Source organism: Lolium rigidum, chromosome 6 (genome assembly GCF_022539505.1).
Source record: "Lolium rigidum isolate FL_2022 chromosome 6, APGP_CSIRO_Lrig_0.1, whole genome shotgun sequence".
In the NCBI taxonomy this organism is placed as follows: domain Eukaryota; kingdom Viridiplantae; phylum Streptophyta; class Magnoliopsida; order Poales; family Poaceae; genus Lolium; species Lolium rigidum.
Genome location: NC_061513.1, coordinates 156220979 through 156237036, shown reverse-complemented (window position 1 = coordinate 156237036; position 16058 = coordinate 156220979). Strand labels below are relative to the sequence as shown.

The 16058-nt window shown below is 43.6% G+C and overlaps 1 protein-coding gene, 1 long non-coding RNA gene and 1 pseudogene across 3 annotated transcripts; 2 read left to right on the top strand and 1 right to left on the bottom strand.

Annotated features, from left to right (window-relative positions):
* Positions 1-386: 386 nt before the first annotated feature.
* Positions 387-3901, top strand: LOC124661736 (peptide deformylase 1B, chloroplastic-like). Of its 2 annotated transcripts, XM_047199618.1 has the most exons (7): positions 387-615; positions 708-846; positions 1173-1365; positions 2565-2675; positions 2956-3018; positions 3522-3633; positions 3727-3901. In XM_047199618.1, exons 1-6 carry the CDS (start codon positions 405-407, stop codon positions 3618-3620), a joined length of 816 nt encoding a protein of 271 aa, XP_047055574.1. In that variant the 5' UTR covers positions 387-404; the 3' UTR covers positions 3621-3633; positions 3727-3901. The 2 variants fall into 2 exon arrangements, with proteins under 2 accessions (XP_047055574.1, XP_047055573.1); XM_047199617.1 differs by having other exon boundaries at positions 3522-3901.
* A 1192-nt stretch (positions 3902-5093) lies between these two features.
* LOC124665982 lies at positions 5094-9145 on the bottom strand (annotated as a pseudogene).
* On the top strand, positions 5157-9819 carry LOC124665983. The gene is made up of 5 exons (XR_006990765.1): positions 5157-5465; positions 5573-5703; positions 6423-6591; positions 6676-6731; positions 9553-9819. It is a non-coding gene; the product is annotated as an uncharacterized LOC124665983 (long non-coding RNA).
* The last annotated feature ends 6239 nt before the right edge of the window (positions 9820-16058 follow it).

The window sequence follows — 16058 nt, the reverse complement described above, 5'->3', positions numbered from 1 at the left end:
GGCAGCAAGAGTAGCCATTTAGAATTTTATTTTTGTGTTTGAAAAAAAAGTCCAGGGTTTTATTTAGAGCGAGATTATTTACTCCAGAGCACAAAGCTCCATAGGAATCTCAAGTTTATGGTTCAACACTTGAACTCCCCCAACCCCTACAAATTCATTCAAAGTTCAAAGGATCATGGAAACTTTGCTGGCCTGTATAGGAAAAAAAAGGCAGTGGCCTTTTCTCAGCGAATGCAGCGGACGGCCGTGCTCAACTCACTTCAGCCAGTCACCGTCCGATCACGATTCAGCGGGACATCGAAAGCCCACATTGCGGCACTCCCCAACCAAACATCGCGAGGCGTTACCGGGGAAAGAAAAAAAAATCGAACCAAGCACAAGGGTAACGAGCTCACGGTACTCCCATGGCGGCCGCGCGCGTCCACCTCCACCTCTGCCCGCGCCTCCTCCGAGCCTTCGCGTCCTCCACGTCCCGCCCTCTCGTCGCGACCCACGCCAGGGCTTCGCCCTTACGGCGCACGGGACCGGCCAGGCCGCTCGCCGCCCGCAACCGTCGCGGGGCCGGCTCCTCCATGGCCGCCGCGCCGCCCGCCGTGGCCGAGGACTTCGCCACAGGTCAGCAGCCGCCTCCCGAGAACTTGCCGATAGTTGGTTGTAGCTTATAATTCTACATCTTACTCGGCTGTTCTTGCTGTTGCGCCATGTAGCCGCGGACCTGCAGTTCGAGGCGCCGCTCAAGATCGTGCTGTACCCGGACCCCGTCCTGCGCGCGCGCAACAAGCGCATCAACACCTTCGACGCCAACCTCCGCTCCCTCGCGGACGAGATGTTCGACGTCATGTACAAGTGAGTCTGGAACTGGAAGTATAGCCGTTCGTGTGTCATATTTGCCTCTGCTCTTGTGTGCACCGGACCTGTTCGCTGAAATGCGGATGAGGTTGCTGCGCCACTTTTTTCACGAATATCCTCGAAATTGTGGATTTGATGCACAATCGACTCGTATAAATCCACATCGCCATTCATGTAGCAGCTAAAGCGTGTTGGTTTTCACTTAGTTTTAGCAAATGTATACACCCTTGGAGTTGCTAGGACCTTGTTTCAAACCAGATTTCTGCACACGTAGGATTGACACGCGCAAGGTATTCATTCATCGTCTTGGTTTCATGCCACAGGACTGATGGCATCGGTCTCTCGGCACCGCAAGTCGGGGTGAACGTGCAGCTCATGGTGTTCAACGAAGCTGGGGTGAAAGGAGAAGGGCAGGAGATTGTCCTTGTCAACCCGGAGGTGTACAAGTTCTCGAAGCGGTTGGTGGTCGATGAAGAGGGGTGCTTGTCGTTCCCTGGGATATATGCCAATGTGCTGGTGAGAATAATCTCCATACCAATACAAGTTGCATTTTTGTTTGCAGTGAGAAGGTTGCATCTGCCATGTTTCATATCAATACAAGCTGTTCAATTTTTAGCCTTGAACTATAAAGCCGGTTGTTTCTAACTTTAAAATCTTGAATCAGTTCACTGTAAAATCGGTTGTTTCTAACTATTAGTTTTATTTGGAAAACTCTGAAACTTCCAAAATTTTGGAAATAGTAAAAAGTCAATCCGAAAAAACATATTCAGGCTCCACTCTGCCATCGGAGCGGGCAAAGCGGCACCATAGGGTGTGAACTGCACGGATTTGGAACCCAGAGTAGAGAGAAACCACAATGCATTTTGTGGAGTCGGGAAAGAGTGCTCGGTGCACTTCGTGTCTCGCCCGCACATCCTGACTTACAAGCTTGCACCTGGAGTTTATTAGTTTCTGAATTTTTAAAAATCGTGATATTACTAACCATATATTTCCTGATATTTAGTCCAAGATGACTTTTTAAATAAATCGCTGCCATGGCAAGGTGCTGACATGTAAAAATGCCATGTGTCATCTCAGTCAGCAAAAAAACTGCTCCGGATAGGGCCAAGTGCGTGAAATAAACTGATTCAAGAGTTCAAGGATAATACAACCGGTGTCAGAGTTCAAGATTGAAAAGTGAACTTATGCCACAGTACGGTTAAAAAAATGGACTTGTTTCATTTTTATATGCACCCGAAACGTAAGTGATTTTTATCTTGTGTTATGCTTAGAATCAAGTTGACATTAATCAGCCATCTAGCCAACTGAAATTAAACTTGTATGGACTTTCTAACAATAGTTTCAACTGTCTTTGCTTTAAAGCAAGTATGGCATTCATTATTACAAATAGATTGTGCTTCACAAGTTCACATGCTGACTCAAAAAAATTAGAACATGAGAGTTAGGTTTAAAGCTAACTAACATTCATATGCTTTTATTTTCTTAACAATCTATGTTATGTAAGGAAGTATTAGATATACCTAACAAATGGTGGAACTAGTTCTTGATAGGCCCAGTTAACGAATTTAGTCAATATCCGCAGTTGCTGATCCTATTATTTGATACTTTTTTTGTGTTCATTTTTTGTGTGCTTGTAAATAAAAGGAGTCATTCATCTAGTTACTCTTATGGGATTATGGCACTTGCGATCGTCTTTCACTACTGTGCTGTTGCAGAGACCAGACACTGTTAAAATTAATGCTCAAGATGTTAGTGGGGCAAAGATCAAAGTTAAATTATCTCAACTATCTGCAAGAGTGTTCCAGCATGAGTTTGATCACTTACTGGTACGTGCTGAACCATGATCAGACTTAATTATGTCATGTTTGTCTGCAAGATTTCTGATGTAATTTTTCCGCTTCAGTTAGTTTATGTGGATGACATATTTGAATATTCAATATTCCACTAAGTCAAGTCTGTGTCTCTGTATTTCACTGTCCATGTTACTTTTGATCCAACATACCAACTGGCGTCTATGGACACCTCAATTTTCGTAATGGAAGTTATTGGGATGGGAGCACAATCAGTACTACAGTCGTGACCACTCACCAAGTTGTGGATTTGCAGGGGATTCTTTTCTTCGACAGAATGACTATGGATGTTGTTGAGAGCATACGTAAACAGCTGAAGGTTAGTAAATGTAATTCTAGCCCAATGCACGGTAGTTGCATTGGAAATATCATAGTAGTTCTTTTGCTTATATACTCTCTCATAACTGAATAGCACAAATCTACACCACTGTTGTTAGTAATGGAACAGAGAGCCGCTGCAAATAATGCCTTAATATGCTTCAAAAATTTGCTTTTCACAGTTTGTGGGAGCATAGAAGCCTATATTAATTGTTATCAGTAGAACTGATTCATAATAACGATATGCTACTTCTTTGTTACTGTATTAATCTTTCTTGGCTGGAGTTACATGACTTTGGGTTTTTGGTATGAAAGGTCTGGTCTATTGCTTCTGTAACTTTTCCATCTTTGCATCGTAACAGCTAAGGCACCTTCAATCTAACTGTGAATAACGTTTGCCGAAATATTTCTTTAAACATGTGCTCCTATAGTTACATTTCTTATAGAATATATATAGCTTGCAACTTTTGCTTACGTGAAGTCAAACTTTCTCTTTTAAAATAGGACCTGGAGGACAGATACGTGGAAACAACAGGACAGAAAAGCCCCGAAACTGTTGAAAACTACAGAGGAGCAAAGGATGTCATTAGTTTTTCAAGATGATGATTTTGCATCGGTCTCTTTTATCCTTAAACCTGTATAGTTTGTGTGGCACTTTTCATTTCAATTAGGCAAAAGCTGAAATGTTTGTCTGCTATTGTGCAAACAGGTTCTGCTCCAAATGTTTCGTCAAGTTGAGCTTCACATTGAGGAATTTGTGGAACAGTTTTTGTTGTGCATACTGCGGTCATTCTAGTTATGGCAGTTTTGCATGTCTAGATATTGCAATATCAATGGAATTACAAAAGGAAATTTACAATTTATCAATGACGTATTATTTCCAAGGATGAGTGTCTGTATAGTATTTTTGTTTACATGCTATGATAAAATTGTACTTTCTCTCTTTCCGACTATTTTGACCTCTTCTTTTCTTAATTTCTTAAATCAAAGTAAAATTTGGCTAGCAAACAAATAAATGAGACATGAATGAGTATTTTATATGATGACAAGTGCATGGCTTTTAACTGCTAAGAATAACACGCAATGACTGACACAGGTGCATCTCTTCTCTTGTTGCCAGCAGTCTTTTAAGAAATTACTGTGTGGTACTTCTATATGTTTTGCCATGCTGTCTTTGATTATTACTAGTATTCTTACGATATATGGTATAAGAGGATTATGATATTTTCGTAGAGTTCGAAAGCGAGATATAAGAGGATTATGGTATAAGAAGATCATGATAGTCCTTTTCGAGGACTGCTGATTCTTGTTGAGTAATGGATAGAAAGACAATACAAATTCTTTATGCATGAACATGTTATTTATACCCTAGTTAACCAGTGGTCACTTATCTGTCAGGCTCTCATGATTAACTCACTCATCCTATTTGTAAAACTATTATTATCTAATTATGTTGATGTATTTGGAAGATTTTTTTCTATCTGTTTGTCAAAATCTTTCCAGCTTATCCCAATAAAACCATGTGTCTTTTTCGTGCTGCAGTGCTACATCTCTTGAATATATAATATGTACAGTGCTACATTTCTTGAATACATAATATGTGCTGCAGTGCTACATCTCTTGAATACATAATATGTACAGTGCTACATTTCTTGAATACATAATATGTATGTCGCAAATGTTGTTACCATTTGTTTCGTAAAAGCTCACTGTATTGTACTTGTCGTTTTCTAACCATTTTGAAAACAGTTTATGTTCCTTCAGCCCAAGTGTCAAAACAAACTTTCCCTTCGATTAATCAGTATACTCTGTTGGTTATCCAAACCTTTATAATATTGTAGCAATCTTTTTCTGAATCGTAATTCAGTTATTCAGTTGTACTGAATATTTTCATCGGGATCTTTGCATCATTAACATTTGCTTCACCTTTACTATGTTGACTCCATTTTAACTAAATTACGTGTAGCAGTGTACAGAAATGTTGTGTGGTATAAATGTTACCACTTTTTCGGATTAGAATAGTATGCTCGCTAGTTTTTCAGATCACGCATATAACTTTGCTGCCTGACCATTTCATATGAGAATATATATGTTTGCTCTACTGCAAATGTGCCACACATGCTGTGATAACAGAACATAAAAAATAACTTTGTATATGCTAATATGCACATGACCAAGCAATGGTGCAAAGGGGTCGGAAGCATCACAACGACCACTCATGGGTAAGCACCAACTAATGGTTGACGGTACTTTCTGTGTTTCAGCATATGTCATGGTATGACTGCACGTTGTTCCCAGCAGGTTTTCCAATCTGCAAACAAGCTACGGGAGGGATGGTTGGAGTGTAGAGTTCCCCAAAAGCTTGCCAGCAGAAAGGGTTGTTTAGGTGGTAGTGGGGTACTTGCACTGGTTTAAGTTGTACTCCAGTAAGTGTGATTCCTGAACAAGGTGAGCTGTCACTGCATGCTAAATGGACTGGCTTGATCGTGAATGTTCCCCTGATGTTCTCATACTGAACGCCTGACACTGCCACTGCTGATGTTTGATTTGTACAGGTTCTTTTGTCACAATAGAACTGGTCTATCATAATAGGTGTTTGAACTTCAGAGACTTGTATGTTTGAGAACCTCACGTCTTGAACCAGCCCTATACCACCCTGCAAGGAGAATTCAGTTTGTTTAGCTCAGTAAGTATTATGACTTTACTCCGCGTCCTTTCTTTTGACAAAACAGTGTCTCATATCTGCAATGTTAAACTAGGTTTATGTTTGTACGTACATGCTTGAATTATTGATCTTACCTGCCAGGTCTTGATTCTGACACCAGTCATTGTTCTGAACATGTTGACATCTCTTACTGTAACATTAGAGACGCATGCTTTTGTGTTGTCCCGGCCTAGTCCACCAATGCTGATTCCATGGCCTGGTCCACAATTGACATTGTGTATATAAATATTGCTACATCCTGTCTGGATGGAGATACAATCGTCACCTGCATGGAACAAGACAAAGATGCCATGGTGTATGTGTTATACACTTGTTGTACTATTTTGGTGTAACTGCAAAAGATGCTTCGATACTCGTCGCTACAGTTTTGCAGTATACCCTCATAAATATGAAACCTGTCCTCTGCATTGCAAAATTTGCAGAGCAGAGGGGCATGCTTTCAGTTGGTCATATGACTGATACTATAGTATAGCATCTCAACGAAATATATAAATTGTCTTGTGTTCTCAAATTCTTGTTGAAGATACGATTCACGGGTTCAAGATTTGGCAAAACAAACTTCCTGAGCTTTATGAATGTATGCTAGATGCCTAAGCTCTAATTCTTAAATTAATTCATAAAGAGAAATTACCGCAAGCCAAGTTAGTATGATGAATGCTGACATCTTTTGAGTTCTGCAGGTGTATGCCGTCAGTGTTGAGACTGTTCTCAGGGGAGGATATTGTCAGGTCGTGGACCAGCACTCCTTGACAGTTGTCGAACTTGAGATGGCACTGTGAGCTGTTGACAATAGTGATACCAGCCACTACGACGTTGGAACTACCATAAAACCTCAATGCCTGCATCAGAGTATGGAATCAAAATTGCCAGAAGTTTGCTTTGGTATGCAGTATTGATTGTGCACTAAGATAGTGGTCTTAATTCTCACCGTAGGTTTAACCTGTGGCATCCTCTCAAGCTCCTGATTGTACTGCAAGAGTATATCCAAGGTTAGTGATTAATAGAACAACCTTTGAATTGTATGATATAGTGTATACTATATCATCAGGTCTTACCGTGTCATCATCTTCATCGTCATTTGGGTCTGAGTAGGTCCACCACTGTTGCCCCCTACCGTTTATTGTACCACTTCCTTGAATTGATAATCCATTTAATTTGGTGAATTCAAGCCATTGAAGCAAACCAGAACCCCAGGCTTTAGCATTTGTGGGGGCTAAGATCGTTCCTTCCAGCTGCAAAATAAGCACCATATTTAACCCCATTATTTTTTTGTGTTTCATTTCATCTTTACCAAATATACAGTTGGCTGCTCTTTGTGCACTGATCAAATCACATGACAATCCTTCCATCTTCTGTAAATATAAATATCCCGCTACTTGAAACTTGTTGTGGCAGTGGCATGATGTAGACATAAAAATAATTTGAAGTATTATGTTCTATCATTGTATAATTCTAAAGGGTTTACGATTTTAAACATGAAACAGTTTGAATGATTTTTGAATATCAATGTAGCATTGGAATCTTTTACATGCTCATTTCTTAAATACCAAGAGTTTTTTTCTCTACATGATAAAGAAATAGTTGTGTAGAACCCAATGCAGGCTATGCAGCTATCTGAGAAAACCATTTTCAGTTATCTATTTAGCGTTAGTCCAGAAATACCTTTTTTAGGGGAAGATGTAGATTACCTGGAAAAGAATGTTTGGTTTGCAGTAAGGCCCAGAAAACGAGATTGGCCCAACAAGGAACTCTAGTTCTGATGGTACGAGAACTGTCGATGCCCCCTGCTTGCATGCCGCAGAGCCCACGCCGCTTGAAAGGCCTGCATGTAAAGTAATTCATTAGAGGTTTGTTCTGAGAAGACACTGTCCTCTTGTCTAGACTCGAGTACCACAAAATGAACCCAGCTGCTAAACACACTTATAAAGCTCAGATCTCTAAGCCAATTATAGTCTACTATTTTCATTGTGCCCTTATGGTGCTGCTGGCAAAAAAATGGAGTTCGCTTTTTGCTGAAAAGGAACCTAATTACCCAACTACACTGTTGAATGTTGATAGAAGCTTTTATCTCAAATTGACAGTGCATTCCCATTTTGCCATCAATTTGACTACAACAAAATCTTTTTTCTGGTCTCTTTAGATTGTGAAGTATGCTTTTATATTATCCTTTTAAAATAAAATTTTAAAACTTGTTTTCAACACTAACTATTTATTGTTGATTCATTATGAATGTAACCATCGCGAATCGACAAATATCGTGGAAAAAATATCAATATTTTCTTGTGGACCATTACTTGATGCCCAATTTCGTCTCCAAGACTGACTCCTCCAAAAGGGAAAAGAAAGAAAGCTGTAACCAGCCAGAAGGGCGGACATGTGGGAGGAACAGAACAATAAAAAAAAGGAACAAATCAAATATCTGGCTACACACGCGGTCATCCAAAATTGCAAATAGTGACTACAGAAAAGATGGCACTTGTGACAAGCTTCCGCGGACTGCGGTTCTGTATCAGGAATCATGCAAGGGTAATTGTAGATGATCATTGAAATCATGACTCATAGGACCCAATGAAATCACTGAAATGTCCATCAACCACTATAACATGCTGCGATGCATGGCGAAAATCCAAATATTCACGCAATCTGAAGTGCCATCACAAATTTACAAAACCAAAATTCTTGTTTGGGAATGCCCATCCCAATGGTACAGTTTTTCCTGGCCTGATCAACATGGACCCACGCAAAACAAATGTGCGAAGGAAACTGGAGGGAACAATGAATTGCTAGTGAGAAATTTAGCCAGAGAATGCATAATGCTTGACAAATTTTTATTTTTCTCCCTTAGAAAAAAGATGCTGACCTTTGTATCATCTGAAACTCCATCACCCTTGGCTCCGAAATCAACCACGTTGAAGACAGCGCCCTCTGAGGTGGCCGGTGGTGGCTGTGGTGGCGGCTGATTGCCCTTTCCACAGCTTGGAGGCGGAGATTTAGGACTCTGATGTCCATTGCCTTTGGGAGGGCTGGGCTGCGGGCTTGGACCTGGCGGCGCATTGGGGCTTGGTTGGTATGGCGTCTGGTACCCTTTGCCAGCACCAGGGCCCGGCGGCGGGCTGACAGGCTGCTTGGGGCTCGGCCGGCTGCTTCCGTGCTGCCGATGGGAGCTGCCCTTTTTTGTTTTGCCCTTCCTCTTGAGCAGGGAGGAGCTTGGTGAGCTCCTTGGCCTCCAATGCTTGCCTCTCCTTGCTGCGTCGCAGACATCAATGGTGGAGCACAGAGCAAGCAGGACAAGGAGAAGGAGGAGGCCGAAGCCTTTTAGTCTGAGCTTCATCCTGCTGGCTGTACCTGCTGGCTGTGTGGAGAGGAGTGTTTTTATGTGCTTGGGACTTGGGAGGACGATAGAGAACATGCATCGAGGTGTGGGTTGTGAGGAGGGAAAGAGAGGAGGTTTAAGTAATACTAAGCTTCAGGGGAGGCCATGTTTGCGCCTCTCAGGATTAGATGAAAATGAAATGGAGGAAATGGGGCCGCCAGATCACGTGCATGCCAAGGTCTTGTAACCGCACAGGAAATGGGCAGTGTCTTCTTGTTGCTTTTGTTCCTCGCCATAATCATATAAATGTACTTAGCAGTTTCTCTCTCAAGTAAATTACTATATATACTTCGCAATTTCCTTTACATCCATTCAGTAAGAACTTGGCGGGGGTTAACTTTTTTCGTTTGTTTATGCCATTGCTATTATCTCTCTGATTTGATGCTGATCTGCACCGTTTGATCCGTGTCGTCCTTGACACTGATTTACTGAAACAGGAATGAAGCATACTGTGCCATTTGTTCACGAGTGGGGATGGATAACTTGGGCACCAGATTTTGTGGAGAAACAAAACAACCAATATCCTTTGTAGCATATATGCTCTCCTGTGGTCCAAGAGATCACGTGCAATTAGAGCGCGAGTGTGTCCAATTTGGCAGCTAATCCAAAGAAGATGCAGAATACTCTACCAGAAAATGATTAACCTAAGCGAGACCACCTTGCTGATGTACGGAATTACCTACTCATGCTCCAATTGGGCGAAACTGCTCAAAGAAACGATGAAGTAAGTACGCACAGTTGCAATCTCCAGCAAATTTAACAGTCTGTTAATCAGGCATCGTTGGTTGGTTTTGTGCGCGTGTTCAGTGGTCTACAGTGTTATCTGGACTGTACATCTAATCTAACTAGATGACTCCCCGCGCGTTGCAGCGGAAACGCGTAGATAGGAAACATATATGTCATTAATTCACACGAAGCAAACTACCATGTGACATGGACCTCAAGAGGCATTTCAACCATTCGTTAGTCGATGTTTTGAAACGCTGATATGCAAAGTTGCATTCTAGTCAAAATATATGGCTGCAAGTGCACTTGGATACAAAGTATGTAAATTATATATACAACTTCAATCGAGAGCAGTGATATAGAAGTAGAGTAACAAAAGGCCATAAGAGAAACATTAAAACTTTTACTTCAAAAAAAGAAACATTAAAACATGGATCATTCTTAGACGTGTGACGATCGACACTCTCTTACATACTCCTTGTCATATGTGATTACTGAAGAGTAAATCTTGTGAAGATTTTGTAGGAATTTATTTTCTAGCACTTTCCAAGCATCGTCCGGAATGCACACTTTCGGCTTTCACCCATGTCAGCATATGTATTGTCGACTTCTACTACAGCGATTAATGTTTGAGAAAACTGAGAATAAACCAAAGAGAATAAATCTGGTGTCAGAGAAGTTATAACAAAAAAATCAAATTTGTAAAGACATGTCATTGTGAGATAAAGGTATTAGACCCAAAAAAAAAGTGAGAGTACCTGATCTTGTACTCATGTACAAAGCAGCAGTATAGTTTCCAACATATGGTGTTTTGCCTCTCCCAGCTTACTCAATAGTGAATACATAGATCAATTTGGAAGAGAACCGTCCAAATCGAACCTGGAAGATCAACAAACTTCACATGAAACAATCTGTGCATGTAGAGATGTATACAAAAGATATAATTTGCAAAAAAAAGATGTATATAAAGGATATCACTGGCATGCAGAGTAAGGCCAAATTATTATGTAAGCAGACTATGGTGTCTCTTCTTCGAATAACATTCGGAGCTTATATGGTATCTGGGCAAAAAAAATTGAGTTTTGTCAATAGATTAGCATGTGAATCAGAAAAAAACACTGCAAGGAGCAAACCACTTTGCTCCCTCTTGACCTCTATCGTTAAAATCTGAGGCTTGTACTGAAGGGATGCAAAATTATCCTTGTAAGACCAATCGAATGACTGCATGGCAGGATACCTGATCAGGGTGATCAATTTATTGGGTAGCAGAATCAGTCTCAATAGCCTTCTAATTTCTGCCTCGTAGCAAGGTATGAAGGCAATCTGCTAAAACACAGTGCAATCCTACAAGGAAATCGTTGGTATTGAATAGTTAGGGTGCGTCCAAGCAAACTGTTGAGAGAGTAAGAGAAACCCAAACGTGTCCTGCCTATAGCCATGCTTACCGCTGCCATGTCCTTGCATGTGCTCAGCGCTGCTCTTAGCGTGCAAGTGCTCTCGTCCATGCTCCTATTTCCTGGAGCACCGTCGGGCCAAACCGGCGGAGGAGCGGTAACGATCAAATTCGGCAAATCAATCAGTGACGCCGTAGAGCGCCTTGGTGCGGTCCTCGAAAGAATAGCAGATGTATCTAGCCAACCAAAGTGTAGATGTAAAGAAAGAGCTGGTATTAAAAGGCATGGAGAAAACAGAAGTAACGGTGCCATTGAATCATAGATTGTTCTGGACGCCAAGCAGAGAAAGTTGAGACGTCCGATCCAATCGTTCAGATTCTAGCGAGTAATGGATCTTCAATGCTGATCTAAGTTTTTTCTTAAAAAAATAAATAACGGATATGGAATCACCAAAAGGCAGGACATACAGAAGGACTAAAAGATTAAATTAATTTATGCCATGCTGGAAGAGCATGCAGGTTTTTTTCTTTCTAAGATGGCATATCTGATGACGTGGAGGGCTGCATGTGTAGACAAATAGATAAGTGATGTGGCATAGCTGCATGTTGAGAGAATTTCTTGTAGTGGGGTGCTCCTATTTAGATATAGAAGATGACCGGTCATTCCTGCCCTTCTGTTTTCAGCTCGTGGAACATTTATGCGGTTCTGTCACGGCCGTGCATGCAGTGCAGTTATGTGTGCTTGAGCCCACTTTTCGACCGGTTGCAAAAAACCAAAGGCAAAGCATGTGATCGCTGACCGGACGGGCTAGCAGCTAGCTGATGCTAGGCCGTTCGAGAAGCATACGCTCGTAGATCGACTGTGTGACGTCAGGGGAGCCAAGCCCCAACGGTTTCGAGCTCACGCTACAACGTTGCACGTCAAAGGTGAATCTCGAACCAACAACCACTCCTCCGTTAGGGCCCGTTAGGGCATGTACAATAGTAGAGAAGGTATGCTTTTTCTTACCTCGTCACATCAGCTATAGAATGTATTAGATTTAAGTCATACAGTGCATTATCTCTTACAGCCATCGCTACCAATTAACATGAATAATTAAATTTTGGTAGGAAATTTGTTATTAAGGGAAGACATATGTGATACAATGGAGAAAATAGTCTTCCCTTATTTTCTAAGAGATGATCCCTTAGCTAAGGAAAGACAACCTTCTCTCTCTTCATTCTCTCTCCTCCAACTAAGCAAAAATCCGATGTGTCATCTCTAAGGGAAGACTGATATCACCCATTGTATGTACCCTTAGGGTTCTCCCCTCGCGCCATCCCTTAAGTCAGTGACGATCCCCGATCTTATCCCATTCATACAAATGAACATATTATAGTATAGGCAAGTAATCCCTATTATTAAGTAAGTCATTCACAATCCATATCATTATCCTTATATTTACTAAGTCCAATTTTAGAATACTTTTTTCTTTTTTAGTCGACGCCCACTCCTCTCCCTCTTGCTCGACGCCGTGTCGTCTATCGGGGTGGCCAGGGGAGCAAACTCCAATCAGCTGCGGGGTTTCGCCATAGCAGCGGCAGGATGCTGGCTTTGACCACGGTGGCGGCAAGGGGATGGCGACCTTCGGCTATCTCTTGCAGCAGAGTCGGGTTCCCGGGGCGGCGGCCTAGGTCGGTGGCGTCGAATGAGGCTTGGGCTCCTTTAGCAACGCGGCTCAGTGGTCGAAGGCTATGGTGCTGTTGCTCTTCGGCATCGGCTCAAGTGTGGTTGTGGCCTGTGGCCTGTGGGTGGTTGCAGAATTTGGATGGCCAAATTTGACTCTCGAGGGTAGGGTTGGTGGAGGCCTCGACGTGCTGTTGGCACGGTCACAATGGCACGGGTATGGGCGCGGGCCAGCTCTTTCCTATTGTGGGAGGCGCACGGCCGGAAGTTGAGAGAGAATGCTTGCCCAACTTTTGCCACTGCCGCGTCTACGGGTGTCGCTCTTTTGTTGGAGACGCTGTTGTAGAGTCTTCCTCGACTTCTTCCACCTTGGAGCAAGCTTTTTGGGTGAAATCCTAGACCCTTTGAGCCGGGAGTCGGGCAACATGCGTCATTTTTGTGTCGCTTTCCTCTTTTGGGGCGGGCTCATGTAGGTTTTTTTTTTTTTTTGCAAGATCTTCGAGGATATGTGAGTTGCTGCTGCGTGTTGAAGATGATGTGTTGTTTGTGTGGGTAGGCTTTTGTGGCTATGTTGGTGAGGGGTGTTACGGTTTTATGCCGGTTTCTCGTCATTTTCTTAATTTTATAGTTATAATGAAATTAAGTCTTTTTTGGCTATTTTTCCGAAAGATCCCGAGCCAACGGAATCCACCGAGGATAACCGGGGAAGAGAGCCTCCGTGGCTCGATCTCGCGATTGACGGAGACGAGTGAATCCAGGTGTGGTCCGGGACACACCGGCACGTAGCTCCGTCCGTGTGCCCCGCGGCAGTGATTTTTGCCCGAAACGAGCAGCCACCGCCCTGGCACAGGGAAAGATAGGCCTCGGCTGGAGACGAACGTGGCGCACTGGCCGCACATGCGCTTCGCTGCCCTTGCTTGAATGGCCACATGCATGGGCGACGCCGGTCACGGGCGTCGCGTTTTGTCCGGCAGCAACTGCCGCAAGCGGACGCCGTCGCCATCTCCGATTCTCCCCGTACTCCTCCTCCAATCAATCATTCACGCATCCATCCATCCGCCCGTCTCCTCCGCCCTGCCGCTCACGGCCGTGCGCTGCGTCCTCCGGATCAGGGTGCCCCTGCCGGTCGGTGACTTCATTCACCAGCCGTGACCCGCAGGATAACGATGCACCTACGCTGGCCTCACATCTTTGCCATCACTTGGGAGCCGGTAGATCTACACGAAATGTACGTCTTTCTTCCTGCTAGAGTTGCAAACGGTATACCCGTAAGCTCGTGAATGCATTATATCCACGTTTAACTAAACCTATCTGCTAAGCAAAGCTATAAATGCATGGAAATGCAAGATGTTTAGAAGGGATGCGCGGAGAAATTTAAGCATATTTTTACTAGGCACCCCTTCTATACAAATAAGTAGAGATGCTCAAGAAAATGTGTGTCGGCTCACAACAGCCACGTCCGCGCGTGCCCCCCTCCTGTTTCTCGTCGGGGCCCGCCCGCCAAAAAATGCACTTCAGCATAATGTAAGAAATGCACAGCCACAAGTCACAACGATAGTATTGCACTTCAGCATAACGTAAGAAATGCACTTTCGTGACGGCACGACGGAGGCCAGTAAAGAGGCCCTGAATCGAACCCACATGCCCTTCTCTAAAACAATCACCGCCCTACGCTCGACGCTAGCGGCCGGCGTACTCCACTGTCGCAGGCAGACAGGCAGAGGTTCACAGACACGTAGGAGGGATTAGGGGTATGTGGCTACCGGTTTAGCTTCACACCTGGCCTATCTGTCCTGTCGTGTTGGTGCTGTCAGCCACGTAGTCTCTCTTGCCTGCTCGGAAGGCTTTTCATTGATTTCTTGCACAGGTCCTAGTCCTAGTACTCCTTTATTGGACATCTGAGAGTCCACTTTGCGAGAATCTGAAGCTCTGATTGTCCTGGCGCCGCTCTACGTTCTGTTCTTATACGGTGGCATTCGACAGGTGTATGCTTTATACATAGGTTTTTTTTTTTTTGCGAAACACAGTACAATCAAAGACGCTCATACATACGCACAAACTCACCCCTATGAACGCACACACGCACACCCTACCCCTATGAGCACCTCCAAGAAACTGCGTTGAAGAACTGATCCGGCGGGTCTTGAGATTGACGAAATCACCACAGTGCGCCATGTCGTCGACGGAACGTCGCTCCCATCGAAGAATATTCCGCCTTTATGAGACACCAAAGTGTCAAATCTGGGATTTGAACTCTGGTGGGCTGGGGATGCCACTGCCCTCCTAACCATCCAACCACAGGTTGGTTCTCATACACAGGCATTTCTGCCCTGGTCACGACATCAGCATTGATAATCTGATACACTGTTGTAGTGCATTTGTATAATCAATCGTGCTACTTCAGTGCAGTTATGATAAGATTTTGTATACAGTGTAGAGGCACACCCCACCACAAGGCATAAGTGCTCCCTGCTGTGCACATACAGTTACAAATGAGGTTTGCTCGTAGCCTGAAGAAATTACTGACTGACGACCGGTAGAATCACGTGACACTGTTTCTATCGCTAGTGGCAACCTGCAGGTTTGACGATTGATCGGCGTTTAGCAGGCAAATGCTCGCCCGCCTGCTCGGTGAAAGACAAACGCACCGGCAGGGCCTGACGCCGACTGGTTAATTCTAAGCGCAAACACGCTACGGACATGCAGATGGATACACGCTGCAACTTGCCAGTGAAACAACAAATCGAACGCTGGATGTCGAATACTCCGTACTTCGTCCAGCGTTGCAAGTAGCAAAGTACGTAGTCTCGCGAGCTGTCGGTCTGACAGTCTCTGTGTACCACAAAGCAAAAGCTCTGCATATACATAGTACTGCGTATATCCAATTGGTCTGGTTCTCTTTGTCTCTTCACTCTCCGGCCTCGATCGCTAGCAAGATAAATGGGGTACGTCTAGTAAATCAGTGGCACTCATTGTCCATTGTTCTTTCACCCAAAAGCTCGCGTGGCTCGGTCTCTTCTTCCTCAACCCCACACTTGGCATGCGATGACTCTTCGAGTGGTGGACTCTCACGACCGGTGCTTCCACACCGGACATCAAAGGTTTTGCATTCATCGTTCTCCTCACCACAAGCATATGTCGCCATTAGTGATTCTTGA

Excerpts from the sequence above, each read along its gene's own strand:
- LOC124661736 (XM_047199618.1), top strand. The coding sequence starts at position 405 with ATGGCGGCCGCGCGCGTCCACCTCCACCTCTGCCCGCGCCTCCTCCGA. Across the intron at positions 1,366-2,564 it reads GGATATATGCCAATGTGCTG|AGACCAGACACTGTTAAAAT; the intron begins GTGAGAATAATC and ends GTGCTGTTGCAG. Across the intron at positions 3,019-3,521 it reads GCATACGTAAACAGCTGAAG|GACCTGGAGGACAGATACGT; the intron begins GTTAGTAAATGT and ends CTTTTAAAATAG.